Raw genomic sequence first — 19,461 nt, forward strand, 5'->3', positions numbered from 1 at the left:
ATCAGGGTACGTAAAACAGAGGTTCTACTGTATAAAATCGTCGGATAAACTGTATTCTTGTCCCTTCGCCGTTATGGAATATTTATGCTGGCATTGATATTTTACCGAGGACGTCATTGAGTGGTGATTATTCTGTAAATTATGGAAGGTTTCGACACAAGTGGGTCAGGTTTTCAACATTGACTGAATGTACTAGAAGATATGACGATCGGAAAATTATAAAATAATGATGTGGTAAACGATCAGAACATTTAAGAAGGAATTCATTGAAAGAGAAAATAGGCAAGCTTTTCGATTATAAAAATAATGAATATCTGGAAATATAATATTTATATTCTGATTGCAACCTAATCGAAATAATATGGATGTGAACCATATTGGCGCGGCTTCATAGATAAAGAAAAAAAAAGACGATACGACGAAAGGAAAGCAAGCTAGATGTGTATACACAATGTTTAAGTGCTGCTGATATGTGTACGCATCATATGCGCGTATTTGTTTTGTTGCGCGCTCGCGCCGACGAAATGTCATATGCAAATTAAATGTGATAACACAATGCATAACCATTTTTTCATTGTACATTAAACGAGTCACATGATAGTTTGATATACCTAAAGGTGTATTCACACACGAGTTGTATATCATCTATTGATAGTGTTGAATTACGATATATCTAGTGTAGATATATAAACCAAACGAAAGATACTTTAGAATAATTATTGTCGGCGCATGTCATGTCACGTTTTAATATGGCATGTCTCTAAATTACTGTAAATCGATTGCAATTAATATGATTTTACCGGTCTCTCATCAAACCATTGTGGCAACCGAATTGATACAGACATGCGGCGACGACGACATCGGCTGTTCATAACGTATTTCGGTGGTTTGCGTTGCTCGTTGACGCGTTTGTGCTATGACAAACGGACTGGTGACGTGACGTGTCGTTTGTGTTACTGGCTGACGCGTTTGTAATATGCGCAAACGGACTGGTGACGTAAACCCGTTTACGTCAAGTCAAATAGTAAAAATTGCGTTCAATAAACTCAAAATTCGAAAGTAATTAATGTCATACGAAAAGTAGAAAACAAATATTTGAATTATAAAATATGGAACAATTCTTGTCATTTCATTAAATTTATTACAAAAATATTGACACAACGTATCACGTGATATTCGTCTATGATTCTTTGGATTATGAATGTTATTATTTGAAATAAAGTTAATGTTTCACACTATAACATATTTACAGGTTCAGAGCAATGTGGATTAAACACGTGCTTAGAATTTATAACACAACATTAAAGTAAATATCATCTTACATTTAGGCACAGTAATATATATTCATCATAAAGGATTAGTCCTTCAACTAATTAAATATTGCGATTCTGCTGCTGCCTCAAGTACAATTTTACTATTAAAAAAACTAATATATTTTATTTAGAAAACAGAGATTTACTGTTAAAAATGTTCATTAATTTTATTTTGCCTTGTGGTATATTGTGGTTCTTAACATACAGGTTCGACTCAAAGTGGAGGATTAGTATACTTCAACTAAAAAAAGAACTAATATGATTTTATTTAATAGAAAATACAGATTTACTTTTGACATTTTTTGCCTGTGGTTCGGTGATGTGGTAGTATACCTATCTAGGTAACCTTTTAAATTATATCCAATTTCGTTGATTAACTCCACAAAGCAATTGGATTTTATTGACATACGCGAGTCTCTACTTTTTCAAACTGTCATGTCAATTTCTAGATAGATCATCCCCTCTTACTACATTAGTAAATGAAATACATATGGGTTATTTAGGATGTTAAAGCCTTGTCGACAATATCAAACTTTATGTGACAAAAAAAATGTGATGTGCCCATATATGTACATGATGTACATATCACTACCATATCTGAGCATATCCCTACCATATTTGGGCACATCAAACTTGTTTGATAGTGTAGACAGAGCTTTACGTTATGATACTATCTCTTACTGAAGAGAATAGCACACTCTCACGCGCGTCTTCAGCGACACCACATAGACACACATTTTGACATCAGGCCCTAGAGCTGTGTGTCCTTTGTGACGTCACTGACAAAAATAGTCATCACAAATCATTAAATATGTAACCACATATTGAAGATGTATCTTAGAAAATATATACAATAGTTACACAATCAAATTCAGTATAGTCTACAATATTTACAGTTTTACACGAAGACTGTGACAGGATGTGTACGCGCGTATAAAAAGTATGTATCTTTCGTGTTGTCACAGCCCACAAGATAAGCAGTTTCGTAATTTTTTCCATATTTCTGAAAAGTCATTGTTTACCATTTTAAAACATTGATACAAAGAAAGTAAATCACCATCTCAAGGAGGCATCGATCGTCGAGATTTTAACGGCTTAACGAAACGAATCCATCTCTCCGTCGTCGTCATATTGTAAGCACAGCAGGGACGTCATGTCTCGCAGAATCACATAAACTAATGTTTGTTGAAAATAAAACATCAGTTGAGTCATTAACGTCAAATCGTTGATAAGATGTCTGACATGATGACACACTGTCAATCATTAGTCTCCTAGCAACTCGATGGTCATGGACTAGGGTCTGGCGTCTTTTCCTATTAAAGATATAAAAAAAAAGATCGCAACATTTAGTATATGATCAGTTCATTAACACCGCGAAGAAACATTTTAATGTTATCAAAATACGCATAAAGCTCTCTGTCTACACTATCAAACTCGTTTGACAAAAAAAAAGTGATGTTCCCCAAATGGTAGTGATATGCCCAAATATGGTAGTGATATGACATCATCATATCCATATATGGGCACATCACATTGTCACATACAGTTTGATAGTGTAGACAGAGCTTAAGAAATCTATTTTATGTTGGTAATTCCACAGTAGTTAGCAAAGTAGGGTGTCTCTCGCTATTGTGACATCAGCAAACAGTTTTTTTTTCTATATATTATTGTAAAATAGGTTACTTTTCCATTGTGTAGTATTTTGTGGATATCCAATTAATGTTGTGGTAAATCCTTGCAAATGCACATTCAATTTACCACAAAATTAATTATCATTATAGGTATGTATTTGTATTCAGATTTCGCATATATTTTTCCTGGTTCAGACTCCCCTTGTTTGTTGGTGAAGTTTAGGCGTAGTAATAAATAATAAGGAACTATCTATGACCATTTATCAAAATGAAATGAAAATGCACGCAAACAAATTAATGTTGACTAACTACCTCTCAATTATTGGTTCCGTTATGATGTCTAATGTCTGTGAATGGTGAGGTCGATTCAGCAATGTTTTGTATAAAGTTAGGTCATAAGCAAGGAATTAATTTAACGAGTCCTGTGTTATATTAACGAGTCGGGTTAATCAAAGTTATACAAGATGAGCAGAAGATTTCTTAAACGGAACTTTAAGTACGGTAGTCTCCGTACTTAAACTATTAAGTATTATCTATAAAATGTGGCTTTAAAGGGTCAGTTAACTGGCCCTTTATAATCATTTAAATGAGAAATTGTCATCTATGATGACTCTGCAGTAACTGCAGTAAACTGTTTACATGCATCACATAATGATCTTATCGTACTTACCATATTATAAGCATGAAGGCTAAAGCAGCAATTACGAACACACCGGTGATAATTGCTATAGATATGGTATAAATAATACCAAGGGTTAATTCATCATTATGCTCATCAGATGTTTCGGTGGTGGCATTTAATATAGTACGCTGTTCTACCGTAATAACTTCAGCTATGGGGTGATGGTGTTCATTAGATGCCATATTTTAGATTTAATTAAGCTGTCCAAATTTTTAGTCCAATGTTTAGACAACAAAACTTTCTAAATCAAAATTTTCTGAAACATAACAGTAATTTTTCACGATGGTTTCCGCAGGAATTACTTATATATAAATACAAATTACCAATCAGTGCAATTCTAAAATTGCGAATAATATACCGTAACGTTTTGTATGTACGAATCTACAACTGCACTCGAATTCATCTTTCGTCAATTTCTTGTTGGCATATAGCAAAATTTAAAATTATGTGTTTCCCTTGAGGATAAAAATGGCATACATCAGAATACATTATATAAATACAGCATTTATAAATTTCGAAGACATAAGACCAACAACATTCCAGCTTCGTTCAGTGTCCCTTGTATCACACGAAGTTGTTCCAAATATCGTACAGTAATATCAGTATCGAGTCTCGCAGCTTTTGTGAAATTGATTTGATGATATCAATCTTGCAAAACACGTTGAACGCTGGATGCTAATCGCAAATTGAAAACATATGTCATATTATAAATCGCATTCCGATATTTTCATTTTGAAACATCATCACATTATAGATTTTCAAGGAATTATTATCCTCCTAAGTGTTATAATCAATATTTTCTATGAAAAACGATAATAAAGTTCAACATTTAATACAGTCCAGTAATGATCCTCGGATGAGTTTGCTGGCTCGGTTTGATTCTTAGTCAGTATGCATACAATATGTAACGTAAGTGCAATACAAGTAGATACAGAGTTTCAACACCCTATAAATTTACCGTTCACCGATCGTGTTCCACAGGCTCTGCTAAACTATATAACTTATAAAGTATATAAATATAACTTATAACTTAACCATTTCTACGTTTAATTGAAAATACCGCTGTGGCAAACTTCAAGAATCTGATTCTTGCTGTTAAAGATATGCTGTTAATAAGAAATATACCTGAAATGTCGTCGTCGGTAAAAATGACTTGTGGCGGCGGCGCACATTTGAACTCGACGCTGACTCGAGCCAAACTGTAAAGAAGATTATAAAAGTGTTTTATCGCTCGCCAACTTGTCTGCATCAGCTGATATTTGCTTTTACAAATCTTTTTCCTAATCACCACTGTTTTTTACTGCATTTGTTCAAGCGATAGTTGTAAGGAGTTGGATTGAACACTCGCAAAGCCCGGGAGATTTCACCTCACCACTCACTCAGGTAAGAATCAATTTCATCTACGTCATTTCTTCTTGTTATATCAACAACTGATTTGTAAGGAACAGTTTCTGTCTTTTAATTAAAGCCCGTACATCGACTCATGCTCATCGAGCTTGCTCCATTCACTTTACTTGATGTTTTTTCAATGTATCGATTTTTTCGTCACCGGCCTACATGTAAAAGGTTCCCAACATGCCTGTAGTGCTTAATCAAGCGTGAAAGGAGATATTATGACATTATTTTGTTTAATATGATACCTTGTAAACACATTGCTCATAATTAAATATAAATACCTTCCGGATATTAAAAAAAAAAATTTGATATTGTACAACGCTGATATCACAGTTTTGCTGATATCAATAATGCAATACTGTATTATACACAATTGTTCAGAGTCCTCTGATTTAATTATAATTATTTTTTAGCTATTAAAATAATTAAGTCCTTTCATCCGGCCTTCTCATATAATGAAGGGGTTTGCATTTGTGTCTTATAATTTCTGTCTTATGGATTATACTGTAAAGTCGTACATTAAACTAATATAACAACAGGGAATATGGAAAAAGTTAACGACTTTGAAAAGTATACCGTAGTTCATTTACAGATAAATAGTACTTCGGTAACATTAGAATAATTTTGACACAGTTTCTCATTTATTTATAGCACGTCGGCGGTTTGTTGCTGGATGATGTTGAACTGTGACCTCTGGAAAACGATGTCAAACCAATCTATAAAAGTTATATCATGACAAATCAAAGGAATATTCGATGCCGTAGGCGATTAATAATACTTTTCATAATAAATATGGGTTTTATTTTTATTCATCATAATTATTAGTAGTCCCAGACTATATACACAATTTATTTGTTTGTACAAATACATGAAATGTATTATCTTCCTTTATTCAAATTAGTTTATTGCTCTACATATGCATACACGTGGAAACTAAACGTATTAAATTCGGTTATTTGTACACTGTGCTTCTAAGATGTTTGTATCTTTGATCCGCTTATAGATTTATTTTGGAATTATTTTCTTTGGATTTAGCCTATATTGTTGAATAAGAAGACCAAGCAATAAAGGGAAGTGTTTTTTTTTTATTGATTTAAATGTTTTAGAGTTTTATGTTGTTAGATCTGGTGAAGCTTCTCGAGATAGTAGTATAATTTACTATTTTTGCAAGGTACCGGTATGTGTTACGAGACGATATATGATACAAGTATAATTATAATGTTTGCATTTTTATAGGCTTACACAGTTATGACCTTATATTTTATTGTCTGAATATTATCATCTTCGTCTGCCTTTAAAATGTTTAATATATGATAGGTTTGTTGTGTTATGTTCAATTGCCTTACATGGTCACTTTACAAAGTCATTTAAATGGATACGTTGGAACACGATACTTATACCATTATTTACATGCTAGTAATGTATCTGGTTCCCTATTTTATAATTTACATGTTGTACATATAATACACATTATATTAAACTAATATTAAACTTATATTATTAAACTTAATTACAAACAAATTTAATACGGTTGATTACCACATGTATGCCAATTGGAACAATAAACTAATTTGAATAAAGAAAAATAATATACATTTTCATGTAAACTTTAATATACAATGAACTTATATTATTATGTTGTGTTGTGTATTATTATATAGTTAATGTACAATTGTATATTACAATTTAGATGATGTTATTCTTGTACCAAATGAAGTTTACCATTTCCCAACATAAATCAGGATTATGTCAGTATTTCAAGTATAATCTAAATTCACATTCCACATTATCAGCTTAGACAAAAATCATGTAAATTTATGATTAGTAAAAAATAATCATATGATATAGTAACCAACTAACCTCCAGCCTGTTAACGCAATACTCAAATGTTCTGACGCGAACGTGTTGTAACTAACGTGTTGCATAGTCTAATAACTAGGCCTAGGGTTCCGATAAATATAGAAACGGTTATTCGAAGGGGAAAGTTTACATTAAGACCTATTAGGCCTACATATTTGCGCGCTGCGAAAGATGCAGCTCACTATGTCGGTCGGTTGGTCGGTCGGTCGGTCGGTCGGTAAACACTAACTCAAATTTGAGCCCGCGACTGCAGCCATGTATATGGCCTTGTTTTTACATACAGTACTCAGTAAGTAGTAGTAAGTAGTATGGGTTCCAGACGGAGTTTTGACTTAATTTAGTAAAAAGATAAATATTTTGGCACATATGGCGTTTCATACGTATACTACTTGAGCTTGTAAACTCCGGACAAAAATCGAAACGTCCACTGGTGGACTAACATAAAAAAGACAATAAATATATATAATTCATAAATCTAACAAAACTGCTTTCTGCTGATAAAGGCTGCAAACAGTTGCAATTGAAACATATTCACCACATGGCCGTTAGTACAGTTTACAACGAGTTCACTCAAGATGTTTAAACGAAAATTAACATTGAAATGAGATTAAATTGAAATAGTAAGTTAAAATGACTGATAGAATCTCTCTGTGACATCATTACAGTCGCATTGTTATATTTTAAACATAATTTATGGTTCTTTCGTTAGCGTTAGAAATGAAGAAAATGCATGATTTATATCACAGTCTTTAATTAAATTCTCCAAGACGCTCTCAACACAAATTGAACGATAAACTTTTGTGTATACCATCCATTAAAGTTTACATTTGCCTTGTAAACGAAGACGATTTTATTCTCTAAAGTGTGTTTTATTTTAACATAAATTGCAAGAAAATTTAGTTACCAATATATAAATTCAGTTGGGTCATAATAAATTAGCCACGTACGAATACAGAGCACATCATAGTTAATCAAGTTATTCTCTAACTGCTTTAGTTTAAATACCCTTTAGACTACTAGAGTGGTCAAATAATTCGTCAGACACAAATTGGACACTCGCGTTTAAACATCTTGTGTACGCCCGCGTTTAAGCGTCTTGTGTACGCCCGCGTTTAAGCGTCTTGTGTACGCCCGCGTTTAAGCGTCTTGTGTACGCCCGCGTTTAAGCGTCTTGTGTATGCCCGCGTCGACTTCTTGTTTCATCCTCATCATCTTCCTATTACTTACGATGCGCGTATTTCTCATGTTGCGTCACGTGGAAGATTTAGTGACTATAAACAATATAGATCGCATAGAAAGCGACAAACTATTTAGGAAATCAACTTTCACAAAAACACGATAATTATTTTAAAGTTGTCAAGGCTCACACCAAGATTCGAAATAAGAGAAACTTTTTTGAGGATTGAAGAACTCACTTCCGCAAGATTTTAAAGAAAATGATCATTTAAATTGGGGACAAACGAGCATAGTTCTCAAGGTCCTCCTACAGTTGAGGTAAATTCTATGGTTCTAAAGTGACGTTGCTTGCAAACGTTGATAATGTAAACATCGTTCATAATTCATGCGCGATTGGAATTGAATAGATTGTTTTTACTGTAGCTGGTTAAGACTACTTGATCCGTCTGTAATGCCAAAGTGTATTGTACGGTTACTTACAGGACAAATAGGATTAGTACCGATCATGAACTAAAGCCGCTGACGTTTTCTATTTATTTGTTATGTACATACCATCAAAGTCACGAAAATAATAATTAATCTCAAAACTTTTTTGCGTGTGTTGCGTTCTAAAGCTCTGTCTACACTACTGTATCAAACTTTATGTGACAAAAAATGTGATGTGCCCTTATATGGACACGATAATGTCATATCACTACCATATTCGGGCATATCACTACCATATTTGGGCACATCACACTTTTTTTGTTAAACTAGTTTGATAGTAGAGAGAGCTTTAGAGTAAAACTAGCTTGTGATGTGCGCTTGCGTTGCGTTCTAGAACGGGAAATAAGTTAAAACTACAGTAGGTAGCGTGTGATGCACTTATGTCTTTGCGGTACGTTCTAGTAGGAGCCAAGCTAAAACTAGTTAGTCATGCGCTTACGTTCTCGCGTTGCGTCCTAGCGAACCAAACTTACACTATTACTATTACATAACTGTTAATTATTATTGAGAACTTCTTGTGAAAATTATTTCTGTTGTCATAATCATGATCCACCAATGAATCATCATCGTCATCTTCATCATCATCATCGTCATCTACATCATCATCATTCCCCCCAATATCTTCAGTTATATGAATCACATATTGTTTACTTATTAGATCAAACATTTTGCAATACGATACAAATTGAAAAGCTTTTTAATCAAATTACCATCTCTTTCGTTATGATCCCAGTACATTAAAAGTGACCACGTGACTGCAATTATTTCATCAATATATCTGCATTTGAAATTTGAATAGCTCTTCAAATTGCCGAGTATTTACTTAAGCGGTTTGAAACATATCTTCTCTCCCTGGACCGTGCACAAACAGTTTGAATTGTAACACAGTAGACGTTATCAAACAAAACTTAAAAGCAATCAATAATCAACACTTTGCTATACTGATGTATCTCCTTGTTGACGACGTGGGAACGCTCATTATGCATCAGAATATAACTCTATTTTAGATTGATTACAAATACATCCCAATAGTTCTTCTTCTTCTTCTTCTTCTTCTTCTTCTTTTGAAAACGTTTTCCGTCTTTTAGACATGACGCTTTCAACGATTTGTTTCCATATTTCTACAGCTCACTATGTCGGTCGGTTGGTCGGTAAACACTAATCACGCGACTGCAGCCATGTATTGTTCTGTTTTGGGCAGGATGGTTTGTTATTGTGCTAAAGTCTACATTTTTTCCTTTTAAATATTTTTTATTTGGCTTATCTATTTTTTTTTGGTCTTCCTGGTGGTGTTTTTACTTTCTTTTCAGGTCATGATGATTAATCAGGGAGTGTATTCTTTCGGGACACCCCTTTTCCGTGAAACAAAAGAGAGATAGGCCTATAATAATGTTTTAACACTAAACGGCCAACCTACTCAACCCAAGGAGGCTCTTTGTTGGTGTCCCCTCAATAGGAATTCTACTGTATATAAAGCTCTGTCTACACTATCAAACTTTATGTGACAAAAAATGTGATGTGCCCATATATGGACATAATCATATCACTACCATATTTAAGCATATCACTACCATATTTTGGCACATCACATCATGTCAAACTAGTTTGATAGTGTAGGCAATGCTTTAGATGGTTTACATTGTCTCTATTTTTTTGTACCGATGTCGTATGTGTTATTTATAATCTGAACAGATTGGCATATTCAATTAATATAAAATACCCATACAGAAAGAACCAAACGCACATGATTATGCACAATTAGTGTATGAAAATATTCTATTAAAACTGTCATCAGCCATTTATTAGTATAGAGGGACATATTCTCATTATTGAAAGTGTTTAATTTAAGTAATAAATACGTTTCTCGTGAAATGTCGTGTTCTCGAATGCTTCGTTCATGTTGATGGCAATTGTAACTTAACTTCTTTCCTAGTTAACATCTTAACTTGAGTCAGCAGCAATCGGTGAAGGGGGAGTCTCGTAGGGACATCGATGTCTAATCACATGTTTCGTTGATTTATCTAGCCAGTCAAAGTAGTTCAAGTTTAGCCTAGCTGCTAACCGTTTTCCTAACTTCTCTAATTTCTGTATAGACAATATAACAACAGTTACTCTTTTCAAATAGATATGCAATTTAGATTCCAACTTTCTTTTTGTTAATGCGATTTATTTTTGACAAATGAATTTGTCTTTTCTTGTTTCCCTTAACCGTGTATTATTTTCTACCTTATTTACGAATTATTATTTTAAAATATACTTTTCAGAGCTTTTGCTTTCAGTGGTTTGTTTAGTTATCACGATAAGAGAAATAAACGTTTATTTAAATGTTAAGCTCTGTCTACACTATCAAACTATAGTTTGACAAAAAAAGTGTGATGGGCCCAAATATGGTTGTGATATGCTTAAATACGGTAGTGATATGACTTCATCATGTCCATAATGAGCACATCACATTTTTTGTCACATAAAGTTTGATATTGTAGAAAGAGCTGTATAATTAATCTATACCAACACAGAATATTTACCTCTTTACGGACCGTTGATGAAGTCAGTGGTAACTCTTCGGAATGATAACCGTTTAGTACAACTTTGTAATAAACGTCACCGGCACCTACGAAATTAAAACATTATTATGTTGCCTGTATCGATGGAAGGTTGTTACGGTCTTGGTTTCACGGATATTTTATTACTTGACAAATTGAAATACAGTACCGGGATTTTTAAAAGTCATTCGAGACATGCAGCCAGAGTATGGAAATAGCATCCACCCATCCATCATGTTTGGAAATTATTAACATTCAACAATAATAATAATATTAAATTTAGAAGTTAAATACTTTTACAGCCATTTAACCAACCACAGAGTCGTGAAGCCATATCTATTTCCCCCAACCATGACACCGTGATCACACGATTAAACATTTACATTCTAATCAAAGAATATTTCAAGGTATATTGATTCAATATATCAGACTTTCAACGATAAGAAACCGTTTAAACTGAACTTCCGAGGTCTAGAATGATTTATTTCAACACATTTCTACTAGTGAACTTAACTATCTGCAGCTTACCACTGTTTTGTCCCACAAGGCGTATGTAGATGTTATGAACGTGCCCTCTGTATATCAGTCTATTATTAATGCGAAACTCGTATCTTGAATTTGCCATATCCAATGTTATCTTTCGTATAGCTTTATACGTGTAAGTTGTGTACAGCATAACGGCCATTGCGATGAAGAAAAACGTTATGTATTGCTGTTAAATAAAAAAAAAGGTATTTGAGTGAATATTGGAAATGTTTAATAATGATCAGAATGTGGACGCGCGTGTGCTTAGCAACCCGTATCTTATCAGCGTTGGCACTCGCGCGCGTCAGATTATACGCGCTTATCTGACGTTGATTCACTGATACAAGAAATCATTGAGCATTTCAAGATTTTAATACCCATTTTATTTGTAATTTTCAATCAATTATTATAGATTCCCATCCTTACGAGGCTACAACCTAAAAAACGAATAGGCCTATAATTTCGAAGCCCATTGCTAAAAAAATAAATAATTTGAGGAAAGAGCATTCACTGAGCAACGCAGGCTTTCAAACATGTCAAGAAACGTATTATATTAGTTCATTTAGCATAAATATTTACAAATATTTTCTAAGAACTGTTTACGATTATCTTTGTTGCAGCTCATTAGCGTAGATTTCGAATTTTATAATGGACTGGTAGTAGTTGGCCTAATTTGTATTTCTGATCTAAGAGACATTTCAGCAATTATGGGAGGCATTATTTAGTTAATCAAATGTAACTGTTAGTTTTTGAATTACCGTATAATATGATTTTTTTTGGTGCCAACTCTCTGTACAACATTAATGTTATTAATGCTCTCTCTTCGTGGTATGAAATGCGTACACACTAAATTAAGCAACCAGTTTTAAGTGGGATATTGTGTCGTCAATTAATAGGCTTAATGGAAACTGATGACTCTTCAAAACCTATTATTTTAAGTATATGCCCGAAGGGTTACAAAGGCAGATTTTCGTCGAATATTGCATAACACATAACACTGTAAATAAGTGGGTTAAATAAATCGAAATGTAATTTACGTCGGGTTTCGTTGAAGCGTAGAATATAACCATGCTGAGTGTGAGGCCTGTTAAAATACCTGCAGAGATTCCTAGCCAAGGTGAACGGAATATAATCTCGTATCCTAGATAAATAATCATGATAAATGATAAATGTTATGGTAATCACTTTATTGTGAATTGCCGTACTAACTGTAGGCTAGAATAATTGAAGAAACTATAACCGATTCCTATTTATGATTCATGTGATTTTGTGCACCTGTAGTCCTAAGGGGTCATGGGAAAGGCCTAAATTAATATTGAATTAGGCCTAGGCCCTATATAATAATTAGTTTACACTATCTTTAAGAAAATGAAATAGCCTAGCGAGGCCTAGGTCCTATTTAAACGGTTAATATTGTTTTGTGTAGGCTTAATTTGAGACACAAGAAAAAAAAGTAGGCGCCCCGTGATTATCCTACCAAACAAAAAGTTATCAGTAAAATATAGGCCTAGGGCTTTGTACAGTGAAAATCATCATCTGTTTTTTTTTAAAACACATGAGTAGGCCTAGGGCCCTAGTAGGTATAATAATAAAAAAGAACTTATGCCTAGGTCTACCCTTACGCCCTGGTATAGGCCTAGGTCTTGTTAGGCTATGTATGGCCTACTAGAATAATGTAAAATTCTCACGATCTTTTCCTATCTCATCAAACGGATAAACAGAATTTTTCTCCAATTTTGATTGGAAAGTTTCTTCGGCTTTTGCAAAAAAAGTTACATCCCAGCTTCCGAAAATTCCTACAACCATTTTAAAGCACAAATAAATAGAATCAAAGAGTAGACTTGGTATGGTAAATTTTGTTGAATTTTTTCCTTTGAGCAATTTATATTTCTGCGTACATTTAAGCATTTAATATTCCAGTCGAACATTTCCACGCGCGCGCCGCGCCGCCGACCGCAGAGTGAGTCACCGCTGCGTGAATATATTGGTAATAAATAAATAATTAAAATCATAAAAACATTGATGAAACCCATTTGATATCAGTTAAAGAATAATCCCATAAGCAAGATATTGCAATTTATTAAATAGAGTATTTAATTCTCATCGATTGAAACTAATTATATTTTTTAAAACGTGCAGGGAAACTATTTTTAAACATTTTTTATCGTTAAGTTTTGTTAAAAAGTCAATTTTCTAGCCAATCCATCAAGCTTCCCCACACAATTAGCCGAGAGCTATTGTCAGGTAAATCAAACAATAAATAAATGACTGATCGATAGAGTAATTTAAATGTCGACATTGATCTGCAATTTTGTTGAACATTGCTAATAGGATGCACGGAGCTATTTACACTCATCAGAATGGGGTGGGGGTTAGGGGAAAATTCTCGATCGTATAATAAATACGCCTAAAGGAATGATGAATACGGGAAGGACATGCATACTGGAACACAATTTATCTGACTTTTCAAATGTAATATAATTATTTAGAATGTCACACGTGATATAAACTTCGTAGCTGTAAATTAAAGTATCCGATTTTCACTGGGCGAATTTGTTTGCGCATGCGTATAAGCTGACTAGATATATTCAATTCGCGCGCGCGAACAGAGCTCTGATTGGTTGCGCATTTTCACGCGCGTCAGGAAGTGGATAGAGAAGAAATGATATGAATAAAACGCATGCGCATTAGCAAACGCTTTAAATTCGCGTGAATTTTGCCTAGTGGGAAACATGCCTAATTGTAGAAGAAAGTGTTTTTATTGCAGAATAAATCTAATAATAGCTCATTATTATTATAGCTTTTAAAATGTATAGTTTGATATTTTATATAAACACAAATTTCATATGATACTAAAAATTTCACCAAAATCTTGTTTATTTTACAATTTTAAAACGTTTATAATGTTCCTCTATTATGACCTCTAATATAAATAAAATATATTTTAAATCAAGTTTGTCTTTATTTTACTGGCCATTAAACTTCAATACTGTATACGTTTATTTAATAACAATAATATAAAACAATTTCAGAAACGGCGTAATTACTGTATTTATCATATAACATTATTTTTATATATCATTAATTATTATTAAATAGGAACAAATAACAATAAGTTGTACTGTATTGTTTTTTTTAAATATTTTTTATATACTTCAGCATAATATACCCAGAGTATTTAATTTTAAATAGAAAATCACATCACATTACACTTCTATAATAAGGTATTACGCTATTACAGTATCCACTATGAATCTATTTTGTCTAATTTGATAATTCAACTTGCAATAATAACAATATTGCATTCTCTGAAAATTCCCCTTTTCCAAGTCAATACTTGGTTCGATATACATCATATGTATACTTTCTAGTGGAGATTTTAATTGAAAGATAATTTTGCAAATCTGCAGCCATTTTTGTTGTGAATAATTGTATATAGTCTGACTGAGTTTTGACTTAATATTAGTAAAAAGATAAATATTTTGGCATATGGCATTTCATACGTATATTACTTGAGCTTTCTTGTATTTTCAGACAAAAATCGAAAAGTCGACTGGTGGACTAACATAAAAAAGACAATAAATACAGACACAAAGGTGTTTGTGAATATAGTACTGCAAAATAATTTAGTGGAATACATTAAGCTCTCTGAAAACCAGAAATTCTCCCAATACCAGACTTTTCTTGAAGTCCAAACAGACCCAAATTAATTTTTACATTAAAAACATTCCAAATGCCAGAATTTCCAGAAAACCAGACATATTTGGCCAGCCCAAAGGTGTCCAGTATTGGGAGAGTTGACTGTATATGTATTGCCTCAAGAGCAACAAGCGAATCTTCTCCTTGCTACTTCCATGCTTTTTACTTTGGTCCACACTTGCGTTTGTTCATCAAACTTCTCAACACTGCTTAGATTATTTATACCATCGTAACCCCCGATGGCGTATATGTGCTGTCTGACAATAGCAAGTGCAAGTCCACTTCGGGGAATCGTTAATGGAGTCACAGAACGCCATATATTAGTACTAGGTTCATACACTTCTACACTATCAAGGCTAAAAGAATGAGAACATCATTAATATTGAAGTTAGTTATTGTTAATTGATAATATATTTTCTTTATTTATTCACAAATAGAAATTAATTGGATGGAGCACACAAAAACAGCTTTCGCTAATCGAGATTTTGCCCCTATACTAACAAATACAATGTATACAGTACGAACAATAGCAATAGCAAAGAAATTAACGTAATAATGGACATTTAATTACAAAAAATAATAATAGACTTGCCGCAAGTATCTAAAGATAATAGAACCGCTGTCTAATTAAAACCTAGACTAATTGTTCATATTCTTTTATATATTTAGAAATGAAAATTAATTAATTCATTGTTTGAGCAGCTTTGGGCCTAGCATGACAAGCAAGATACTGTACTTTAATACTATCTAATTGCAAATAAAAGCATCTTTGATGGCCAAATTAATTTGATGGGCAAATTAATTTGATGGTATAATTATAATGCAAAACATACCATTGACTATGATTACATCCTCCAGCTACGTAGATTTTATGATTAAAAACAACTCCACCGAGCATTGACCTGCTACAAGACATTGGTGCCAATTCTGTCCATCTATTTTGCTAGACGAAAGAAACATCAAATCATTCCGATTACTGTATATTTTCGAGTATAGTCCCAGGGGGCATGGTATGGGATTATAACAATGGCTTTACTTGTCTTGCGGACTAGTCCATTATGGTACAGGAGTGTTCTAGGAACTTTACTTTCGTATCTAACCCCTCCCTCTGGAGAGCATGGGCTATTGTAGGTTTATCCAGGTATAAGCTTGGCACGAAATAGACTATACAGTATATATTATTTTCAGGATCATGACAATAACACTGGAGTACATTTGGTGTATTACAGTAATTATGCAGTTGTACATATGTGGCTGTGGATGGATAAGAAAACAAACTGCATTACCACGGGAGAATATCTTTCTACAGTATTTAAATCTGTAATTCCATCATAACCACCAATCACAAAGATTGAGCCTGCAAAGGTAACTGCACATGCCATGCTTCTTGGCCCATTCATTTCTGAAAACCAACAATATTAAATATTATTAATTTCTACACAAAACATAAGCAAAACTTGTTTGATATAGAGGTCCCTATTTGGCAAAAGTTGAATAGGGAAATCTTATAAAAGTGCACTCAAACTATTGAGGGCACTATGTTAAAAAAATACACCTAAACATAGAGGGGGCTATTTAAGAAATCCCAGGTATCAGCATCTGCAGCAGGGAAGAGTGAAATTTCACTCTGTCTACACTATCAAACTTGACAAAAAAGTGTGATGTGCCCAAATATGGTAGTGATGTGACCAAATATATTGTGATAAAGTGTAGAAAGAGCATTAAGTTCCCTTATCTATTAGTTATGCCAGATACTTTCCAAGTGTGGCATATGCTGATGTGCATTATGAAACCATTGTTAGAAAGCCTATGGTAAATTTATGCACTATAACCAATTAAGATGTACCTTACCAGCTATACTAGTCCATTCATTAGCAACAGGGTCAAACTTCTCAGCAGAACTTAAACTAGAGTACCCATCATAGCCACCACAAGCGAACACAAAACCCATCAATGTTGTGACAGCAACACTGCTACGACAGGCCTGCATCGGCGACACTGTCCGCCAACAGTTGGTCTGAGGATCAAAACACTCGTTCACGTTGAGGACGGAGGAATTCGAACCACCTACGCAGTAAATTATATCGTCCACCGTCACAGCACCAAATGCACGTCTGGAAACTTTCATTGATGGTAGAGTACACCAACAGTCTAAGGAAGGGCTGTATCGTTCCATAACGGGTGTAGTGCTTCTTCCAGGATTCAGTTCGCCTCCTAAAAAAACAGTTTTTTTGATTTGTTGATTCAAATAAATATACTTTTTATAATTTGAAGTAATGGAGAACAATTAAGATGATGATGTTTGTGGTAATGAAAATGAATACAAAAATAAATGATTAAACTGACCAATGACATAGATATAGCGGGAATTGTAAGAAATCCTAGGCACAGTTCTGATGCTTACTTCCCAATGCAGACCAGGGTAAAACTGGCTTCCATGATACCTTCGAGCTTCATCATAAAACCGCTGGCAATCAGCAACTACTGTCACAATTTTATCCTGAACAACTTTATTCGTAAGGAATTTCCACGCCATCATTGGAAATCGGACGTGCTCGAAAACTTTTGCAGCATACTTCTGTCGTGCATCGTCGAATCTGATCCATTTGACTACCGGTTCGTAGACATCGGCTTCTTTCTGTACATTAATGTCGTCTGCTTCAATAATATCTATAAGGTCATTGACAGCGAGGTTAATGAACTCTTCATTGTCTGCAACCTTTGTAAAGTTTTGTTTTGTGTATTTTTGTGCTGAAGCTTGTAATTTGCTACAACCATGTCTTCGAGCGAAGTTGTGTATACCGATGGAGTTCGTAGGATGCAACTGATCCTGTAGGAATGTGCAGCATATTTCAAGAAGGTTTTCTAATTGTAACAGACTGGCTCCTATAAGTATGTTCTGTACGTTACTTTCAGTTACATTAATTTTCGTTGTATACATAAAATCAACAATTGAATCAACAGCATCCGCTTCTAAGTCCTTGATTTCTATCACCTTCTCCCGACATTCTTTTAATTCGCTCGTGAACATAGCGTTGAAGTAAGGTGATGATGCAGCTAATATTAGCTTATGAGCATGGATCATCTTTCCTTTAACAACAAGAGTGACATCACAGAGGTTTTCGTGGGATCGTAGTGTACCAATTGTTGACAGCAAGTTGATGGCATGGTTTGTGAACAAGTCTGGTTTATAATTTGAAGTTTCACAGTTATTATTTGTATGGGATCCATTTTCAGAATATCTTTTAGCTGCCATGATTTGATAATTTATTAATTACTGATTTAAAGTGATTGTGGTATCTGTAATAAATGAACATTATTTTAATTTATATGTGTTTGTGCAGGGAGGTGACCAATAAATGAGGTTCCCCTTAATACAAGATACAAGATCACTTTATTGTCAAAATTACTAACAATTTCGAGATATGTTTTGTACCTGAGTAGAATAAATAATATGATGTGATAACAATAAAAATAAATACAAATGATAGAAGTAAGTTTTATTCATCATTAACTAGCGTCCTTTTATACTGTACTACTACTAGAGGCATAGGCTACTACAAACAATACATACGGAGTATATAACATAAAGCAGTTTAGTTTAGTACCAGCAGCACGTAGCTCTCATCTGCTGGCACCTCTCTCTCCTCGATCTACTAAAAAAAGAGTACACTAGCCTAGTACTGCTACATTGTCATTTGGTCCATAGTACTACAACTAGGCTATACCTTACTCTAAATATCTAGGCTAGGCCTATTTAAATATTATCTTATACTGTATTTAAATAGTACCAGCCTACATGGATTCCCGCCTACAGTACATCAAGAAGAAGGCCTGCTGGTACACTCTGGTGGTGGGGAAATTCCTGGTGGGCTGGGCCAATAAATAAGCTTACCGATGATGATGGTATATAGTCTAGTCGTCTATCTAGTCTAGTCAATGAGTTTATTACTGTATTACTTACCAATTCTGATAACCTTACTACATAATATTAGTGTAAAATGGGTTTAGGCTTAGCCTAGGCTACAGGGCAATTAAAAAGTGTTAATTCATCGTTTACACGCAGAAAAAGCGTGATCGATTCAATTCAAACACCACCGGTTGTTTGTAAATTTACATGCTCAATCATGCGTTAAAGAAGCACGCTCGAG

General features: G+C 33.8%; 3 protein-coding genes across 3 annotated transcripts; all 3 read right to left on the minus strand.

Annotated features, from left to right (window-relative positions):
* Positions 1 to 2,123: 2,123 nt before the first annotated feature.
* Positions 2,124 to 4,452, minus strand: LOC144841218 (uncharacterized). The gene is made up of 2 exons (XM_078697475.1): positions 3,615 to 4,452; positions 2,124 to 2,626 (listed from the first exon to the last, which is right to left on the minus strand). Exons 1-2 carry the CDS (start codon positions 3,806 to 3,808, stop codon positions 2,440 to 2,442), a joined length of 381 nt encoding a protein of 126 aa, XP_078553601.1. The 5' UTR covers positions 3,809 to 4,452; the 3' UTR covers positions 2,124 to 2,439.
* A 5,893-nt stretch (positions 4,453 to 10,345) lies between these two features.
* On the minus strand, positions 10,346 to 13,437 carry LOC144840767 (cation channel sperm-associated auxiliary subunit TMEM249-like). The gene is made up of 5 exons (XM_078696781.1): positions 13,300 to 13,437; positions 12,649 to 12,752; positions 11,615 to 11,798; positions 11,069 to 11,154; positions 10,346 to 10,628 (listed from the first exon to the last, which is right to left on the minus strand). Exons 1-5 carry the CDS (start codon positions 13,415 to 13,417, stop codon positions 10,485 to 10,487), a joined length of 636 nt encoding a protein of 211 aa, XP_078552907.1. The 5' UTR covers positions 13,418 to 13,437; the 3' UTR covers positions 10,346 to 10,484.
* Positions 13,438 to 14,588: 1,151 nt separating this feature from the next.
* Positions 14,589 to 19,402, minus strand: LOC144839712 (kelch-like protein 20). Its single transcript, XM_078695178.1, has 6 exons — positions 19,275 to 19,402; positions 17,657 to 18,610; positions 17,162 to 17,524; positions 16,597 to 16,712; positions 16,144 to 16,253; positions 14,589 to 15,666 (listed from the first exon to the last, which is right to left on the minus strand). The coding sequence occupies exons 2-6, from the start codon at positions 18,564 to 18,566 to the stop codon at positions 15,429 to 15,431; spliced, it is 1,737 nt and encodes a 578-aa protein (XP_078551304.1). The 5' UTR covers positions 18,567 to 18,610; positions 19,275 to 19,402; the 3' UTR covers positions 14,589 to 15,428.
* Between the last annotated feature and the right edge of the window lie 59 nt (positions 19,403 to 19,461).

This window comes from Antedon bifida, chromosome 4 (genome assembly GCF_963402885.1).
Source record: "Antedon bifida chromosome 4, ecAntBifi1.1, whole genome shotgun sequence".
In the NCBI taxonomy this organism is placed as follows: domain Eukaryota; kingdom Metazoa; phylum Echinodermata; class Crinoidea; order Comatulida; family Antedonidae; genus Antedon; species Antedon bifida.